The 21,011-nt window shown below is 37.4% G+C and overlaps 1 protein-coding gene across 1 annotated transcript; it reads left to right on the top strand.

The window, feature by feature from the left end:
- The first annotated feature begins 766 nt into the window (after window positions 1-766).
- Window positions 767-17,994, top strand: LOC139461919 (membrane-associated tyrosine- and threonine-specific cdc2-inhibitory kinase-like). The gene is made up of 16 exons (XM_071243407.1): window positions 767-1,006; window positions 2,935-3,064; window positions 3,854-3,951; window positions 6,460-6,542; window positions 6,677-6,802; window positions 8,079-8,154; window positions 9,117-9,239; window positions 10,216-10,310; window positions 11,014-11,120; window positions 12,330-12,433; window positions 12,874-12,915; window positions 13,819-13,984; window positions 14,120-14,219; window positions 15,211-15,315; window positions 16,436-16,583; window positions 17,389-17,994. Exons 1-16 carry the CDS (start codon window positions 917-919, stop codon window positions 17,419-17,421), a joined length of 1,626 nt encoding a protein of 541 aa, XP_071099508.1. The 5' UTR covers window positions 767-916; the 3' UTR covers window positions 17,422-17,994.
- Window positions 17,995-21,011: the final 3,017 nt, after the last annotated feature.

Genomic DNA, 21,011 nt, shown 5'->3' with positions numbered 1-21,011 from the left:
CAAAATATCGTCACATGATTTGGTAATAGGTTTCCAAATTTGTCGTTGTTTCGTTTCTACAATCCCTAAAAAAATAACATTGACCTGACTTTTCAGTTTTAAGAGAGGAAGGGTTAAACTTGAAAAAAATAACAAGTTGTTCCTTGTCCGGCATATTTTAGCAATGCGATTCAGATGTAGCGTGCATGCAACATGTACAACATTGAGAATGATTTATTTGAGAACACTTTATGGATGATGATGATGATGATGATGATGATGATGATGATGATGAAACTGATCATGTTGTTGAGCATATTTGCCATAAATTGTATATGTATGTACACCATTGATGAGAGATATTCGTTTTCTGGACGTCTGACATTATCAATATTGATATTTAACAAACTAAAATGAAATATTTCATAAATGCTTAGCAACAAAAAGTGCTGAATAGTCTTTTTTGTATTGGTGTTATTTACCTTCGAAGCGATCTACTAACAATCTCTATATTTCGGTTGAAGAAACCTTTCCAGGATTTTACATAAATCCGTTATAACGTGATCTCTCATTGGTTAGACACATGATTCACCGCGGATCAAAAGACGCGATATTTAGTTTTTAATTCTGCAAACATTTGATGTCCATAAGTTCAATAGAGCAAAAGTGAATTTGTATTTTACATAATCTTATTTACATTATGACTTTTAAATCATAACTTGAAACCAGAAGAAGTTATTTTCAACCAATCAAATCGCCTGGCTTTAAACAGCGAAAAAGACCGCGAAATAAGCAGTCGGAAAATAAACACTCTGGCTGGGACGCAAGCAAAGTCTACTTTACTGTGCAAAATAGTCGATGCTAGCAATGACAGTCTCGCATTAATGAAGTTTAGGATGTACCTTAGTTACCAACTGTACGAAATACATAGAAATAGATGACTAAGTGGAAAATGGATGCGGCTTTTTCCAGCCCAAGACCAACGCCTCAATTTTTTCAGGAACTGCAGACGTTTTCAACGAAAAAGGTTTCATTTTCCTCTCAAATTAAATATACGTCTTCGAATGATAAAGTACCGTTTATTGGTAATGTGAACGTTACATGTTTCCGTAACCCAGGGTGAATTATCGCCCTGCGAAAATAGTCATTTATTGGTACTCTTGCGCTCAGACAAACAATTTTGACAGCTGTCACTTTTTAGTTGAATTACTATAAACATTGTATTCCTCATACAGTATCATAAATGATAGAAACTATGTTATCGTATTTGAATATGTACATATGTATATATGCCGGTCTTGTGAAAACAAATTGGAAACTGAAGTATCGCTATCACACGGTAGATCTACCATTGTCGTCAACTCTTTTTGACCATGTTGACCAGTAATAATTTCCCTTCATATTTGCGATGATTACCATACACCGACCGGCCCACTGACCAATAAATAAATCATTTATGGATATGGGTTAGGGGTTTAAATTATTTTCTGACGATTTCTCCCAACTGTATGTCTGAGGAACCTGTTCCTGTTTTTACATTGGTATGATGATGTGTGGTTTCAAAGCAGAGATGGAAATTAACCAAGAATATTTACAGGCCTAAATAGTAAATAGTTATAGAAGTACCCCCAAACGTGTTTGAAATTCTACTAGTGGCAGAAATGCAGTTTACCGGTGCAGCCTCTTGCTTGTCGTAAAAGGCGACTTACGTGATTGGGTGGACATGCTCGCTGACTTGGTTGATGCGTGTCATCGTATCCTAATTGCGTGGATCGATGCTCTTGATGTCAATCACTGAATTGTCTGGTCCAGACTCTTATTTACAGACTGCCATCATATAGATTAATATTGCTGATTGCGATGTTAAACAACAACCAAGCCTCGCCACTACAAACAGTAAGCATTACCACTGTCTTGCTAGGCTATGCCATTACTGTGGCTTGCGCTCATTTGCACTCGCAATGGTGATCCAACCCCTCTTTTCAGTGGTAAAAAATAAAAGTTCTTATAATGATAACATCGCAAAGCCCTTAAAAAAGGCAAATTTCTACTTATGATACCTTAACTACTGGGCAGTTGGGCAGTTACAGGACTAGGGCCAATTTCTAAAGCTGCTTTTCGACATAAGGAAGCTGACATGCCTTTCCGATCCAACACCCCTTTTCGATCATTAGGGTTAGCCATAATTTTTTTTACTATTTCTCAGTGTTTCCAATAATCCAATGAGGGTAATCCTAGTATAGAGTCGTCCGTTTTAGCAAGTATCGTTGTTAGATTGGTTACTCATTTTGATGGACAATGACAGGCATGGCTTCCTCAAAAAGATAAATGCAGAGTGTGATGTCGGTAACATGCATGCACAATTCATTGTTTACTTAATTGCGTATGCGTGTTAATGAGGTGCTGGAGACCTGTTAAACGAGCAATAGTTGCATGTGATGGTGCTCTTGATCTAGTGGTAGAGTGTCGGCTAATTAATGCACTAATTAGCCAAGTGGGTAAGCCAGCGAAGCGCATTCGAGCCCCCACATTGCTAATTGGATATGAAAAAGTGCGCCCGTTAAAGTACTACTCCCCTACTAGCCCTTAGGATACCTTTAAAGTTTAATAAAACAACTGGTCCTGGCAAGCAGGCAAGAGCTAATTTCCATCCCCACTAAGATCAGTGTTTTGAATTATTATCCATAAATGATAAAATATTTGGAGGAATCATGATCTAAGACTATATCTATACTGGCAGAGAGAAAATATTCAATGCTTGCCACATTACCCTTGTCTGCCCCTAATTATCTTGCCTGGAAAGTCTACTCGTACAGTACTAGCCATGATAATATGATTGTATTGGCAATATTTTCAGGTGATGTGATTGACATTCAGTCACAAATGGTGAATCGTTGAATTTCTGGTAACAAGCTATTGTCTTAATATTCATGTTAGCTTCACCTTGTCTCCTAGCAACGAGGAACACCACGTGACTCCCTGCCTCCCAAACCGCCAGTGAAGAGTGCACCTCCAGTCAGCAGAATCTTCCCTCACAGACCAGTCCAGAGAGCCCAAGTAGTGTCTTTCAGGAGAGAAGAGCACTGTATCCACTCTTTCTGTAGGACACTGAATTGTTCAGTTGCACTCATACAGATTTATCATTTATTTGGATTTTGAAATTCTATGGACTTTATTTAACATGTTTAAAGTGGAATTTTGTATTTGGAAATTTTTGGGTAAATGATGTTAGAATGAATATGTTTTGAGTAAAACTATTGTCAAACACTGTTGTCGAAGTTGAGGGGGTCTATGTATACTTCAAAATTTATCTAAGGTTTGACAATACTGCGAAATGATGAATAACAAAGGAACACGCATGGACCAAGTTTTTACTTTGAGACAACCATAAGTTAGACGGACACATCAAAGTTTGACACAACAATGTTTGACTGTATTCATGCATGAACTTTATAAAAGGTGCACCAGTTCATCATGTTGGTGAAGTTTATTTGCATGAAGGCCTCAAGCCCATATACATAACCAAATACACACATGAAGTGCCAACATTGTACCATACATATATACAACAAAAACAGATATAAACACATTTTGTTAGTGGATGGGTGTGATTGATCAGTTATTTTTTTCTGATAGAATGATCACATGTATAAATGCCACATTCTATTGTGGAAACAAGTGATATATAGAGAATGAAATGTTTGCAACCTCCACACCCTTGGCATTTATAACATGCAACCCACCTACACATATATATTTGAGAAAGATAATATTATAATTTGAGGTCAGTATTTATACATATAATGAGATACGGTTGCCAGTTTGGTAATGCTAAATATGATGTCATTGTTACTTTTCCTTGACCACAACTTAGCATTCCTGAGCACGAAGTACAATGAGCACTGCCGAGATCTCTACTTCAACCAGTGCTTTGAAATCATCTCCAAACTGGGAGCTGGTTCATTTGGAGAGGTAATGTAATCATGTTGTACATCACAAAGCCAAATGACTTTGGTTCTCTTTTTTTATCATCATGTTTATTTTTTAGATTATTATTCAAAACATTAAATATTCATTCATCTTAAGAATCCCTTTGCTCAGTGTCTGATACAGCCACTATAGTCCAGTGTAATCCAAGACCACTGAGAATAAGAACTAGTAGCTTTGCTCCCCCAAAATATGTATTAGATGTACATGATAAACCACTGACATGACCTCTCTGATATGAATTGTTGACAGGTTGGATTAAGCTCATGGTGTCTACTGTTGTTTGCTCGCAGACCCTGGCATTTTCAAATGACTCTTATTTAGGCCAGACTTTTTTTATGTTTAGGATTACAGATTTTTTTTTTTTTGGGGGGGGGGGGGGGGGGAGCCAGATGCCTTTTTTGTGGGAGGGGGGGGAGATTACAGTTTTTTACAACCAAAGATGTAGGACAGGAGGGGGAAAAAATAAAAAAAGACTGATGACTTCATGAAAGTTTATGATCATAAAGCCAACAGCATATTGAACATAATATTGCTACAAGTCTTGCTGCATTTGGGTTACGCACTTAAAATACTATTAAGAGTGTAACAAAAATAAAACAAACATTAATATTAAAATTCAACCTGTTTTTTCCTGATATCACAAAACTGATAAATGATTAATGTGTCCAAGCCTATGTCTTGAAAGAACTTCAAAGTAGCTCCACTGAGATCTTCACTGTCTGCAAAAATGCACAAAACAAACAAAATACTGAAAATAAAGATATCTGTCACTGTTCATGTCCATTCTAACACTGCTTTGCAAAGTATGTTTTAAAATATATATCAGAGACTCACAATGAACCATTTGATCAAGAAAATTATTACTGAGATCCACTCAGGTACAAAACATCAGCAAATGCAGAATGCCTCTGGCATACTTTGTGCACATATTCTGTGCTCAAAAGACCGCTTTTTGTGATGTTAAGGCCCCTTGTAAAAATAAAAATTCTACCACTTACAACACAGACAGTTGTCAAGGGAGGCTACTCATGTTTGGCTTCAAGATCAACAAAGATCGATTATGTATCTCTTTACTAGTTTACAACGGTAAATTCATATGTTTTTTATTAAAAAGTGATAACAAATAAAATAACTGACTACGCGGCTATCGACGGGGGGGGGGGGGAATGGAAATCTAAATTTAAAAAAAATATTTTTTTTACATTTTCTCAAAAATTAGAGTCGGCGGGTCCGTAATCCGAAAAATGCAAAACGCCTGGCCTTAGATGTGTTATTTGCTGATCATATGAAAATTTGGTGGTCACAATTTGCAAATGATATGCAGGGGTGTGGAAAATCTCAAACTTTCCACACTTTTGACAATAAAAGAAATCTCCTTCGGTTTTCTATGAACAATCTTAAAATGTAGCAGACCTTCAGCATGTTCAGTTGCTTTTTCATAACATGTACTAAATATAGCTTTGACCATGTTGACATCATAGGTATGACTAGTTATACAGACGGCGGTGTATTGTTTACATGTTCTGATTTCGATCACACTTTCGGACATGTTCTTTGAGTACCATGTATCCAGATGTGCAATATGTTTTAGTTGTGGGCAGTACAAAACAGATGTCAGATGTCAATAAAAACCACCATATACGTAAATAATCTGTACAGCAAATACAGTTAGCCATTGTCTTTGGACAGGGGAACTTTTTCTGTTTAGTCAGAATATTTCCGCACCCCTGATATGTGTCCTGTATTCATGCTATCAACCACTGGCTTGCCAGACCGCGACTCAAGTTTTTTACAGGCCACATTGATTTTGGTATAAAACGTAGTTAACAAACTCACCATATTGTGATTGTTTCTTAAATTTATTGTGGGTAGAAGAAATAATATTCAAAGTAGCTTAGCCATGTTAGCAAGTAGAGTGTTTCTGTGATTCCATCTATTTTATATAGTTCACAGTTACGTTGTTACCTGTTCATCCAATCCAAATGTTTGAATTTACATCATAATTATATGATGAAGTTGTCATAACATGAATAATCTTCTCGTCTGAGCTACAGATCAGCAGCATATTTGCATACCCCCCCCCCCCCCCCCCCCCCCCCCCCCCTCCCCCACACACACACCTATTTAAAAACCAATTACTTTCAATTAACTTGTGTACAGATACACATGTATTAAATGAAAAACTCAAATGTATAAAAAAAGCACTCGTAAATACCAAATGAAGGTTTTTCAGCATGTGTACAAAGGAGCTAATTTCCGAAACACAATTACAGGTTAATTTACTTTCCGAGTCAAGCCTATGTATTTAGAACAGTTATATACATCTATAAGATTGTTTCATTTTTTTAAATCTTTAATTAGAGTGATAAACAGATGAGTGATAAAATATTGGTTATCCAGTGAAAAATGTAATAACCCAATTAAAATAGAAAGCCTAGAGTAAAAACTCAATTGCTCAAAAGTTATCTGGAATTCTGTCTCGTGTTTCAGGTTTTCAAAGTGCGCAGCAGGGAGGATAGCAGGTTGTATGCGGTGAAGAGATCACAGGAAAGATTTAGGGGAGAATCTGACAGGTCAGGGAACTGTTCAGGAATTATGTTAATATATCAAATTTTGGAGACGTTATTTTGATCATAGCTGTACAAAGTCACTGTCATCATGGGTTTAAGTTACCATGATTAGCTCATTCATTAATCAATGTTTGCAGGCGCCGAAAGTTGGAAGAGGTAGCCAAGCATGAGAAACTGCCCCCACACCCCAACTGTGTTGGCTTCTTCAAGGCCTGGGAGGAGAGACAGCATCTGTACCTGCAGACGGAGCTCTGTATGCTAAGGTAATAATAATGCATCTTTTTGATGTGCCTGACTCCATGCAAAAGTTCATGCTAAAGGCTCCACACAATTCAGGGTTGTATCTAAACCTGCTCAGAAGCCTACAAGTGGCCCCAAAGTCACCAGAAAGACAGTACATATTCCAAACTTGAATTTAAGATTTCCCAATTCCTCAAAGCACAAAAAACAGAACATGATCAAAATCATTTTTTTTTTCCCCAGTTTGCTTGCCGATGTCACCCAGTTTGGAATCCTTGATAAATCCTTGCAATTATTACCCCTGTGTCTGTACATTGTTTGTATAAATTCATTTTGTGTGATTCTCCACTCCCTGAGTATACAACCCAAGCTGCCTATATGGGCAATTTCATCAGGTACTCATAACTGTAGGTTGCATGTTGAATCCCAGATTGGCTCTGTTTCTCATCTTTGGTTTGTCAGCTCCATATGTGCTGATGGGTAACTTGGTTTTCACCAGTCGTATCATAACAAGATTATCACGTCGGGGGCTTTGGTGGCCCAGTGGCCTAAGGCATTGCCACTGGCTGTACAGAGTTGGGCCCCTGAACAATATGGATCTGCTGATTGCAGGTTTGAATCCCAGATCAATTTCAAATTTGTCCCTTTGTCTGTCTGATAAGCATCTCACTCGCTGAATCTTGACTTGCTAAAAAGTGTAGTATGTTTAAATTATGTAGTATTTGTTTTGTTTTTCAGAGCTACAGATAAGCTGCGTATTTGTGTAATACCCCCCAAATCTATTCAAAACCCAATTACTTTCAATTAACTTGCATACAGAAATGCATGCAATTAATGGAAAACTCAATTTTGAAAACAGCATGCGTAAACACCTGATGATGCTTTTTCAGCATGCGTACAACGGAGCTAATTTCCGAAACACAATTACAAGCTAATTTACTTTCTGAGTCAAGCCTATATTTAGAACCGTTATAATACATCTAAAACATTATTTCATTATATTATTTTAGATCTCAAAATGTTTACTCATTTTGGGGGGGAAAACCCAACAGAGTGATGAATAGATGAGTGAACAAAATATTGGTTACCCAATGAAAAATGTATTAACCCAATTAAAATAGAAACCTTTGAGTAAAAAATCAATTGCTCAACAAGTTATCTGGAGCTCTGGTTATTCTTGTTCTCGTTTAAAGCCTTCACAGAGTTTACAACTGGTCCATATTTGTATTGACCTAAGCAGGGCCATATGAGTCTGATGTATTTGTCTTGTGGTTAAAGACATGTACACTTTCTTTGCAGCCTGAGTAACTTTGCTGACTCGAATCATGAGATTACTGAGACGACTATATGGAACTACTTAGTAGATCTTCTCATGGTAAGATGTGATAGCTTTGTGTATTTAACTAGGAATTGAGTTGTCTTTGTGATCAGCCACATTCCATCATCAAAGACTACAGTCCAAATCAAAACATATTCAGTAAAGAACCCATTTACAATCTGTCAGGAAATGTTTGCTTCTTATTTATAAACCAGACCACAAGCCAAGTTCAGGCTGCCTTTGCTGAACATGCTGATGTGGCATGAAGCAGTGTTAAAACTCACATGTTACAATTGACCATGTTGACCCTGTGAACATCCGGGTTAGGATTTGTCTTCAGCAACAGTGTAGATTGATGCTCATGATGCTCAGTCACTGGATTGTCTGGTCCTGACTCGGTTATGTACAACTGGAATATCTTAGAGTGTGGCGCTAAACAACAAACAAATGTCATTATCTATCTTCAGCATTGTTCAGGATTTTTAATTATGTTTTGAAATTGAAGAGGAAATTAAAGTTAATTGGATTTTTTCTGAAGTTCTGGTATTTAACTCCTGCATTTCTGCATTTCCCTCTCTATCAAGTGGAAAAGAACTAACAATAGTAATAGGTTATTCCTTTCAATGTTTGTTTTTTGTTTAATAATCAAGTCTGGACCAGACAATCCAGTGATTAACATCATGAGAATCGATCTATGCAATTAATTGGTTTGTTTGTTTGTTGTTTTATGCCGCACTCAGCAATATTCCAGCTATGTGACGGCGGTCTGTAAATAATCGAGTCTGGACCAGACAATCCAGTGATTGATATCATGAGCATCAATCCACGCAATTGGGATACGATGACATGCATCAACATAGTCAGCGAGTCTGACCACCCGATCCTGTTAGTCGCCTCTTACGACAAGCATAGTTGCATTTACATCAAGCATGGGTTGCTGAAGACCTATTTTGCCCCGGATGTTCACCGGTACTATGTGTGTTTGTGTGATCTGAAGTGTTGATGGTTTTGACTTGCAGGCAGTGAAACATCTCCATGAACACAACCTGATCCACATGGACATTAAGCCAGACAATATCTTTGTCTCTTTCGACGGGGTCTGCAAGCTTGGAGACTTCGGATTAGTGCTAGATTTATCCAAGGTAAGGTGTTATTTGTTATATGATTTACAGAGTCCTCAATCCCTAAAGTATCAAATGTGGAAAGGTTTCTGTTTAGAGATATTATTTTATTGATGAGTCTGGCTGGATCAAGCACTGTGTGGCTTTGTTACCATGTGTACACTTTGATAATGTGACTGTTTAAATAAAACATTTTGCTCATTATATCAAAACATTTTCATACAAAAAAAGATAAAAGTATTGAAAGGTCAAATTTGATTTTTGTCCTGTCATTGTCGAATCGCATTCGGGAGAATCGTGATGCTGTTGGGACAGATTCGATCGTTTTTTCCCATGCGTAAGATGCAAATCTGATCAGATTCGGATTGAGAACAGGAGTATCAAGACGAATTCGGCTGGAAACGGCTGAATTGGGACGCTTCCTGAACATTATCTGATTGTTGTCTTGATTAAATAAATGTTTTTAAAAAAATTGAATTTCCCGCCATGAATCACAGGATCTTGATCAGACTTTTGACAAACTTTAATCGGGAATGGTCCTACCAAGGACGGCAGTAAAAACCCTGAATGTGTGACTGAGCCCTAATGTGACTATGGATACAACAGATGGATGTCACAAATAGTCCTATTGTAAATGTTTGCAAGGGACTGACTATCCAAATGACAGGACATCAATGTATTATGGCAATGTTGATTTATCATGCGGACAGGTACGCATACAGCAAGGCTTGCATTCTAAATGACATTTGTTGAAGTCCACCTTGTGACTGCCTCATATAGGTTAGAAAACATGCTTTTCAGTACCGGTAATCAAGTAAACAATGTCATCAAACGCCATCTGCTGGATCCTGGCATCCTATATTCTATCTGGTTGTAAAGTGTTATACAAAGAACTGTTTACTACAAGTAATAAATGGGTGATTGTAGAGTGTTGGACAGATGTCATTTAGAATTATAATTATTATTATTAAGCAGCGATTGTAACTTACTTTTTCAGAGCCTTGATATGTCTGAAGCTCAAGAGGGGGACCCCAAGTACCTCTCTCCTGAACTAATGGAGGGCAAGTTTGGAAAACCTGCTGATATTTTTAGGTAAGAATGTCATGATTGATGCCAGATGTATCTTATTACACTTAAATTATATGTATCAAAGTGTTGACCTTGTGTATATGTTTTATTCATGGGAAATCTTATGTAACTTTGGTTAGTTCTATAACAATGAATACTGTGACAGTCTGAATGAAATTGACTGCCCCTTATCATTGCTAATTTAGAATTATCACTGTTTGTTTGCGCTTTTGTAGTTCAGGAGGTTTTGAAAAGAAGAAATAGCATGTCATTTAAAGAATTGTCTTGTATTTGTAGGAATTAGCACCACATTGAATTGTTACACAGTATATGAGTGCTATTTAGTATTTTCATAGTACATAATTTATACAGTTTAAGTATTAACTGTCACTGCTATTATCACATATGAATCCACTGGCCTGAACTTGTCTCTCAGCATCATTTTCAGTTGATCTGGTGTTACTATTATTAGCTGAAAGTGCTAAACTGAACAGAATGTTACTCGACTATTCCTGCTGACTTGTGGAAACTGTTGTCATGATGATTTTACAGATATTGCTGTAAACATGGTGAAGGAAGATACAGTTTTGTGTATATAAACTAAAGGGCATTTGTCTAGGACTAATGGACCAGTGGCTCTGTCTGTCCCTGTGAATTATGTTTACCTCTGTCAAGTTAGTCTGTTACCAAACTGGTGTTATAACTGTGTTCATTGTTCTTTGTTTAGTTTGGGAATGACAATGTTAGAAATGGCTAGTGACCTTGATCTACCACGTGGAGGTGAGGGTTGGCATATTCTCAGAAGAGGAATCTTACCAGAAGAATTCTTGCGGGGTAGGAATTTTGACAAATTTATCACACATGAAAGTTCACCTCTATCATGTATAGCAGCAACAAGTGGGCTCGGTCATCTAAGGCCCTGCAATTCGCTGTGCAGAGTTGCGTCCCTTGGGCACGCCAGAAACCTATAATTTGTGGGTTCAAATCCCAATTTCTAGGTTTGTCAGCACTATATCCATGCCCATGGGTTCTCCAAAGTGGTAAACCTCTAAGACCTGCATCACTTGGGGCTTTCCTCCACATCAAGCTGACACCGTGATATAACTGGAATACTGTTCACAGCAGCATTAATCCCAACTCACTCACTCACTCTATCGTGTATGTAAGTAAGATGGTTGAATTATTCATGTCTTAATATCTGTATGTTTCACCTAGATCTTGTAGATGTTAATTAATGTAATTGCTAGTAAACAAAAGGATAAAGAACTCCACAATATTGATAATTTGTACCCTATTGTTTCTTTTTCTTGTCTCTGAAAATTATTGTATAGCAACACTGGCTACAGAATAGGGATAAAAAGTATTCAACTGAGTGTTTTCATCCCCTGGGATTTCAGCAAATGTTAGTGGAATGTTTTTGTTGAACAAATGTGTCCATGCAGTGTTATTACACTCACAACAGAGCTAGTAAAGAGAAGGCTTTGATAATTAGTTCAACCCAGACCAGTTTTGTTAATGTTTTTCCATGAATGGACTCTCAGAGCTCCAGATAATTTTTGAACAATTGAGTTTTTTACTCTTGGGTTTCTATTTTAATTGGGTTATCACATTTTTCATTGGGTAACCAATATTTTTTCGCTCATCCATTCATCACTCTATTGTTTTTTCCCCCCAAATGTATGAACATTTTAAGATTTAAAAAAAATGAAATTATGTTTTAGATGTATATAACTGTTGTAAATATATAGGCTTGACTCAGAAAGTAAATTAGATCGTAATTGTGTTTCGTAAATTAGCTCTGTTGTATGCTGAAAAAGATTCATTTGGTATTATTTTTAAAATCACATTTAAAAGCCTTGGGTTCATATTTATACAGGTGACAGACTGGGAGACTTCTTTTGACTGATCATGCCCTGACAGTTTGATTAAGTTTAACACAATCATGATCACTGACGTGTCGAATTACGTAAGAGACTTCCCACGGTTGTTTTATTGACCACTAGGACATAAGCCCTCACTGACCTTTTTTCAATATGTTTGCAGACAAGACTTTTGACCTGAAGTATGTCATCAGTCAGATGTTGGACCCAGACCCAAAGAGTCGACCCACTGTAGATCAGCTGTTGGCTTTCCCATGTGTGCGCAAGGTAGGAAATAGTATGCTCAAGCAGATCTCAAGGATGTATGCTATTTTCTGTCTATTTTATCTAATATAAAATATTGGCATGTAGACACATTTGTTTACTTATCATCTTTGAATACTTTGTCATATTGTATAGATTGCTTTGTTTGTTTAGCTTCTCCAGCCACATTGTTGCTAATTGTTGTGTACATGTATTTATCAATGAATATATTTTTTATATTATGTTTATCATTGTTTATAAGCATGTGAGACTGTCAAAAACAAATTCTTTGTGTTTTTATGTTTCACCTCATAGTATGTCTATGCAATCATTTGACATGCTTTTGGTGATAACAATGTTGGAATCTGACAAGTTTGAGAAGTTGCCACTGTAGTTGACAGTATAGTCTTGATATCTCTCCAGATGTTCTGTTCTGGTTTAACAATCAGTATTCTGTATTTTAGGTGTGGAAAAGAAGAATGCGGGACTACATGATCAAAAGTGCTGTAAGAACTATTTCATTTTGTTTGAGAAATTTTCGTGCCAGTATTATAGTCAGCAGTGTTAATAACATTGAGAACTATGTTTAACTGACACTTAAGCCTCTTACATTTAAACATAATGGTCCGGCATGTGATATGCTTAGAAGTAGTCTCTGAAAAAGATACATGATCACGACATGGATTTATCTTGATCTTTAATTTGGGTACCAATGCCTAAACTGAAATGAAACATTTCCCTATTCATGCTGTTATTGTTGCCAGTATAACTAATGTTATAGCTTGGTAAGGTGACTTGTATTTCACTGATAACAGAGGTAATAGGGAAAGAGGGTGTAGCATGTTTAATGCTCAGTTTGACATTATTGCATTGAATGCAATTTTAAAATACCACTGAATTTTGGAAGCTAAGAACTTAGTGTGGAATACTGACAACACCCCTGCTGCTCTATCCTGTGCCTAGTAATAATTCTGTTGGAAGAGGTAAAATGTCTTCCTTCCTGCCTGAATGTGCAGTAGAATATTTCATTGCTAGTAATGCTACAATTGCGTGGATCGATGCTCATGATGTCAATCACAGGATTGTCTGGTCCACGCTTACTTCCTTACTGCCATCATATAGCTGGAATATTTGCTGAGTGTGGCGTTAAACAACAAACAAACAAAACTTACATTAAAGAGTCACCAGGTTACCATGGTTACCTGGCTTGTTGGGAGTAAATAGTTCAGACACTGCTCAGAAGAGGGGAATATTTCTTTATGTGTTAATAGGAAGACAGAATTATGCAACAAAAGAAAATCATGCACACTTGATTGGTTTATGGTCGTCACAAAATATGTCACCAAAATCAAAAACACACTTCTAACAGCTAGTAGGCTTACTTTACTTATACATGTCTCTTCTGGCAGGTATCTCAAGTGAAAGCCTTCTTCTCATCATTCTGGCACGGTTTTCTGTTCCTGGTGTCCATGCTGTTTTTCCCTGTGACACGGTTCTTCCCCCGTAAGACGTCCCGCATTTCGCTGCCCAGTGACAGCACTCAGTCCTCCCATGCAGACCACAGCATCTCAGATGGTGGGTATGCTGACAATGGCTATAAACTGGAATGAATATTTACCCATTCATTTAAGGACACTTGATCTGAAAGTCTTAATGATGATAAAGTTTAAAATACTGAAAGTCAGTAAAAATATGTAAAAATATTTCCAGATGACTGTTTTGATGATTACGACATCAGCATCACCAACAACTCTGTAGCAACACCTCTGGACTGTTCGTCGTCATCACAGGAAAGCTTTGCTTTGCCTTTGTAAGTTGTCATTTAGATCTGTTCTGTACAAAAGTAAACATAGATTTCTTTGTCAGCACCATGCTTGTGCTTGTGGGTTTCACCAAAGTGGTAAATATCAAAGACCTGGATCACTTCAGACTTTCCTCCCACATGCCATGTCTGATATTACTGAAATAATGTTTTGTGTGAGATGTGTTAAATCAAACTCGCTTACTCTCTCGTGATGTTGAAAATCAAGAAGTGATAAATTATTTCAACATAGTTGGGATGGGTGTTGGAGTTTTGGAGTGTATCACAACATGATGTTTACTCAATCAATAAAGACGCAGCCACCTTGGGGCCACCTTGCACGCTGCAAGACAGTATTACACAAGTGCCACTGGGTAATTTGCTTATCACATGACTGGACCTTTCTTGTTTGTAAACAAAGATGCTTATTCTGAAATCAGAGCAGAATTGCCTAATGCAGGCCTTACAGTGTGCTTAACATATTGTGTTGTATGATTTAAAGATATCTTACGATATCAACAGTGTGGAGCTTGTCTATATATTTTTATCCATCAAAGTGACCGTATTGCTAATTCTTCATAGGGCTTCTGTGACAGCATGTCACGCTGTCACAGAGCCTGTGGTTGAGGTACTAGGCTGGCCGCAGGGAACTATGGGTAGGAGAGTGCCCTTGATGGTGATGAAAGTGTATGAAATGATGCAAGAGCAAATAAGGGAGGTAACTGAGAAGCAGCCTCTTTCTTGGCGAACTTGCAATTTGGAATTACGAAAATATTTTAAAGGTATTTGGCAAGTGTATAATATAAAAACATGACAAAACTCGCTATTTAAAATCACCTGAATTACCAAGGATTAAAAAATGATATTGTGATGCGTATCTTGGAAAGAAGAAACCTTAGTTTACTGATATAGTAATGCTGGTAATAACGCACACTCTTAAAACAGAGTGAACAAGATACATGGAAATGTTTGTACCAACATGGCTGCTTTCTGTGTTCAGCCACCCAGCACCAAGGCGAGCATTCACTACCCCTGTTCTCAGACATCGACCCAATAATGTGCCTACCCCACTCAGCTCTTCACCAGTCGTGCCTTCCAGACAAACGTAAGTATGCAATATCTACACTTCTATCAAATGTATGCACAATTGCTATGGCCATGGGTGGCCCAGTTGGCTTTTGTGCCAAGTTCTGTCAGCGCCCTACCATAACATGTAAGTGATATGGGGGCGGTCAGGTAGCCTAGTGGTTAAAGCATTCGCTCGTCACGCCGAAGACCTGGGTTCGATTCCCGACATGGGTACAATGTGTGAAGCCCATTTCTGGTGTCCCCCGCCGTGAAATTGCTGGAATATTGCTAAAAGCAGCTTAAAACCATTCTCACTCAATGTAAGTGATATGTCCAAGTGGTATACATCTCCGTCACACTAAAATAATGGGAAAAGCAGCTTTAAACCCCACTCACTCACAAGAATTTTGTATACCAAAATATTGTGTTGGATGACGTTCTCCCTGTCAATAATCTTGTTATCCTAATCTAGAGCACTAGTTAGAGGGAAAGGTTAAGGTCAGGCTGGTAGACTTTAAATAGGTTGCAAAAACAGGAAATAGATAAACTACAAGCTCAAATCAAGAAATGTGTTAAATTACCTTGGATGTATATTAAAATGACGGAAATGATGACTCATGATTTACCTGTGATTGGGCTCATCTATGAGAGCCAGTTCACAGGTAATTCTCATGTCAGAAACGGGGCGGTCGGGTAGCCTAGTGGTTAATGCGTTCGCTCGTCACGCTGAAGACCCGAGTTCGATTCCCGACATGGGTACAATGTGTGAAGCCCATTTCTGGTGTCCCGAGCCGTGATATTGCTGGAATATTGCTAAAAGCGGCATAAAACCATACTCACTCACTTACTCATGTCAGAAACACTTCAAGATATCATTCCCTGATTTGCAGCCTTGTCACAAACAAACAAGTGTCAACCATTGACAGATTGTTTATAATGAAACTACCCATCAACATGATCTGATGGATGTCTTTTAACAAACATGTTGATAGTGAGTATATTTCTAAAGTTCAGTTTGATGATGAAGCTGAGTGAGAACACATTGCCAAAACATGCCACTGTTACATTAATCAAGTAATGCAAGCACACATGAATTTCTTTAATTAAGTACCTCAGATAGGGTCCAACTTTGATGTAATCATTGTTTCTTTCTGCAGGAGGATTATTGGGAGTCCCTGTTCGAGCCTAGAGACAAGTATAGACAGTGACCGATCACTTACTCCGGTCTACAACATCGAGGGGCCCTGCCTAGAAGATCTTGAAGAAATTGCAAAGCCAGGCATCGAACCAAAAAATCTTCTAGGGGTGAGTTGTTTTTAGTGATCTTGGTTCCTAAACTTTGCCTGCATCAGCAAATAGTAACTGGGTGGGAATTTGTTTGTACTGTAAAAGTCAATCTCTGAGAACCAATAGCTATCATCTTTTAGATGTGTTGAAAGGTTTCTTGTGCATAGTAGTTCACTACCTTCAGCAACCCGTGCTTGTGACTTTGCTTGTCATGAGAGGCGACTAACGAGATCAGGTGGTTGAATAGATCGATGCTCATGATGTAAATCACTGCATAGTCTGGTCCATACTCGATTATTCACCTTCGTCTTATATCTGGAATATTTCTGAGTGCAGCGTTCAACAACAAACGAACACCTTTTCCAGTAGTAGCTTATCTGAACAGTTCATATGTGAGGCTCATACTGGCATGAGGAACGTCTGAATGTTGGTCTCTCGACAAGACAAAAAAAAGTATATAGCCTTTATGAATTTTGAAATGTATATGATTTTGAATTTGCATTTGGTGTGTTTAGTTTTCAAGCATTATTTACCATGAATTCAGACAAATGACTGTCTGTGAAAGTACATATTAATCTCCAGGTTTTTGAAGCTGGAGAAATATATAATTATATGGCAATGATTTTTTTGTAAACTTTAATATTTACTAGGCTTTGAATTGAATTTCATTGAACAATGAAATCGTAGATGTACTTTAGAACCTTGAAATGATTTCATTTAAAGAAAAACAACAGGTTGTGAATATGGTGATTCAATTCTGTATGCACGATGAAGATGAGACTGGGGTGATGTGTATTTCATTTCTTGGTGTAATGCTATGCAGATGTTCGAGGCTGCTAGTGACGAGGAGGATTAGATGACCTGCTGCTGCTGACACTGCCTGCTACGTCCATGACCCCTTGCCCGCTGTGTTCATATGGTGCTGTCTGCTGATCACTGCCCTACTGCTGCTTTACCCCACTGTTGTAATGTTTCATGTAAGGTTTAGGATTCCCCCCACTGTCTGCCAATGTGCTTGTGAGGCTACGCAATATTAACTCACAAACTCTAGGATCAAGTTGACAAGGATTAGCAGTTAACCATATGCAAGTTTCTTAAGTTTATGTTTTTTCTGATGGGTTAGGTATCAATATATTTAAATAAAGATAATTTTCCATAATTCTTAGAAGAATTTGAACAACACTTTGCCTCATGATGAGAAATTGTACTGACTTTATTGTTGTTGTTCTGATTCACGAAAACAACATTTGGACCTGAAATTGTCGAAATTGATTTTGTGGGCAAGGCATGACTCTGTATGAAGAATTAAAAGGTGAAGTCACACATAAAAGGAATCTGAAATATGTGGATAATTCTTTAAAGAACAGATAATTATTTTTCTTTTATAAATTATTTTAATACCCTTAAAAATAATGGAATTGAAGTAGTGTGTATTTTACTAATGGTTTGGTAAATGGAATTACATATTAAGTATCAATATTCATGAATTTGTAGTGATGCAGTGTTGACATTAGATATCAATTGTTACATCAATATCAAGATAAATGATGACATTCAGAGTTGCAGCCCCGTTAAATATATTTAATGACTTGCACCATTCAAATACTCAGTTACCTAGATCTCATGTGATTCCCATCACTTTGGTCACAGTTTTTAGTGTTTTAGGTTCACCGATTTTCACTAGAGCAATGAGCATACCTAGCACGGGTTGACCACAAGAAGAAATTCATGTAGCTCAATATTTTGTTTTATTTGGCATTACATTGTTTGGGTCAGTCAGTTTAGTGGGAAGAAAATAACTGCTAATTCTGTTTTACGTGCGGGATGTTTGTACTGTAACATACTACAAACCATGCATTTGATCAGCTTTATTTAAAAGTTCATAGTTTCTTATGTTTGTTTGCCTTGATGTTTATGCTGTTTGTATTTTATTTCTGATTGTGGCTTTTGGGAGTGGTCGAATCTGTAAGCCAAGAAATAAAACAAAGTGTCACTTAAGGTTTTAAACCAGTTCTTGAATGAAGGGATTTACATGCTACATTTGTACAAAGAACTGACCTGTCGCCACTGACCATGTCTTCCTTTGAGGGACATTTCCATGTGTTCATGAAAAACTAGTCACTGTAGACGCACAGCAGTGTTTTAAATTGAGCGTGAGATGTGAGGGTCCTCGTCAAAGGTAAAGATTTAGGCGTCCCTAGATTCAAATACTTTGGGAGAAAACCCCAAGGAACTCCCGATCCACTTAATTTTGAACACTGCACAGTATATGATTGTATAGATGTAAATAATAGCTATTAGTAATTCTATATATTATGGATTAACCACTTAACCAGTGACACCAGTTAATATTGTGTCTTTATACTATGATTGTGAGACCTAAGCATTATTTACCTTAGCAATACCGACACTGTTGAATGTCGGCCTCGCATTGTATGCTTCGCTTCATGCCACAAGAGTGTTCTATTTTCCAATGCCTCTGTATTAATTATATCTTTGAAGAAAATTTGACCGTTTCCCCTTAATTTTCTGATCACATATATTTAAGAGATAACCTTTTTTGCATGTTCAGAGAGTTCACATCAGCCTGTATGGAAATGTGGATTGGGTTCTTTTTAGAATTTTATTACAAATATATGTTATTCTTCTTCATCATATGTTCCTGTTGGTGGGTGAGCAGGTCTGGTAAGGGTAAGGACAACTGGTGAAAGACAATAACTTTTGGCAAACAAGGAAGTATAGGTTCTGTCAATAGATTTAAGGTTGAATTTCTCAAGCCTGGGGAAGGGGATGTAACATGTTAGTTTATATAAGTCATAATCGATAATTCCAAGTGTCAGGTGAGTTGTCTTTATTACCCAACATTAAGATTAATCGACAATAGCTAAATGTCATAATCTATTGGACGCTGTGATGAATTGGTAGTTTGCAAAGTGTTTTTAGAAAAGCTCTTCAGGCAATCAGAATTAGTGCTAAAATACCTGGTAAGATCCGGGTTACAATAGGTCTTCAGCAAACCCTGCTTGCCCTAAAAGGCGACTATACACATTGTAAGAGGGGACAAACTGGATCTGGTGGTCAGACTCACTGACTTGGTTGATGCATGTCATTGTGTCCCAATTGTGTAGATCGATGCTCATGATGTCAATCACTCAGCAATATTCCATCTGGTCTGTAAATGATCGAGTCTGTACCAGACAATCCAGTGATTAACATAATGAGCATCGATCCTGGCAATTGGGATACGACGAAATGCATGAACCAAGTCAGCAAGCCTGAACACACGATCCCGTTAGTCGCCTCTTTCTACTTTTTCTTGTATGTTTATGTGTAACACTGACATTTCATCAGTCGTTCCTCCCTACATCACCTCTGCCAAAACAAGGTATATCAGTCTCAAAGGACAAAAAACTACTTACCCTGTCAGGCTGTGTATTGGAAAGAAATTGATTAAAATTACATATCTAATAGGTTATATCATAGTCCTTGTGTGAGCTAAACTTTTGACAGCAGCAGAAAACCAAAAAAATGCTTGAGTGTTGACAGAAGACCAAGGGTGGAAGCAATTCACTGATGCATTGCTTGGTAGTCAAAAGGCGATTGTGGGTATCACGATATGCAACAACACTGACTTGTAATTATTTGGTAGTTGTGAACATTGGTAACCTTTGCCTACTTTGTTACAGCATTTGAATTAGGCCGACAGTCTAGGCATCCCTGCCATAGTACCGATAGTAAACTGTGATAGACTGAGAGGGTCCATGTAGCCTCTCCTTGTTTCCACCTACAACCACCACCCCACCTTTTAGTTTCTAACACTGCATTATCAGTTTGTCAGGTGAAAGCAGGTGCTAGATCCTAGATTAAGGCGTTAATGAATTCTTGAAAGTGAGTTACATAATGATATTTTATCTGTTTGGATTTGGAGTTTGTTAAAAGGCCACTGAATGGGCCAAATGTCATGACAATGCAGGGGGACTTTGTGGATCAATGTTGCCCTAGATTAATGTCTGTCTAATGTGTAAGTAACCTCATACTACCGGGTATTACTTTCTGATTCTTTGAGGTGGGGAATTGGACCAAATGTTTGTCATTTTTCCTAATTGTTGCACACTTTGTTAATAAATAATGTAATAAATGTATTTCTTTTTCTAACAAATGACAGTGTGAGTTACCAGATGATGCATTCCATGTTTGTATATAATTTGTTTTTCCATTCTGGAGTAACGCTCAAACTGAACTTCAACGAGTTACAATCCAGGCAGGTACCATTTCAGTGTTGTAAAGAACCTTGTTGCTTTCATTGTCTTCATGGTATTCTGTGGATCATTTGAAAAGTTGCAAAGATTGACAATATGAAGACAATTGGGGAATTAACTAGTTGTAAATTAGTGTGGTGTAAGTTAAATATTGAGAGTGTATGTATTGAAAATACTTAAAATCAGT

Source organism: Haliotis cracherodii, unplaced genomic scaffold, assembly GCF_022045235.1.
Source record: "Haliotis cracherodii isolate W230 unplaced genomic scaffold, xgHalCrac1.p SCAF_15, whole genome shotgun sequence".
Classification (NCBI taxonomy): domain Eukaryota; kingdom Metazoa; phylum Mollusca; class Gastropoda; order Lepetellida; family Haliotidae; genus Haliotis; species Haliotis cracherodii.
The sequence above is the reverse complement of the archived record's forward strand: the minus strand, read 5'-3'. Positions and strand labels throughout refer to the sequence as shown.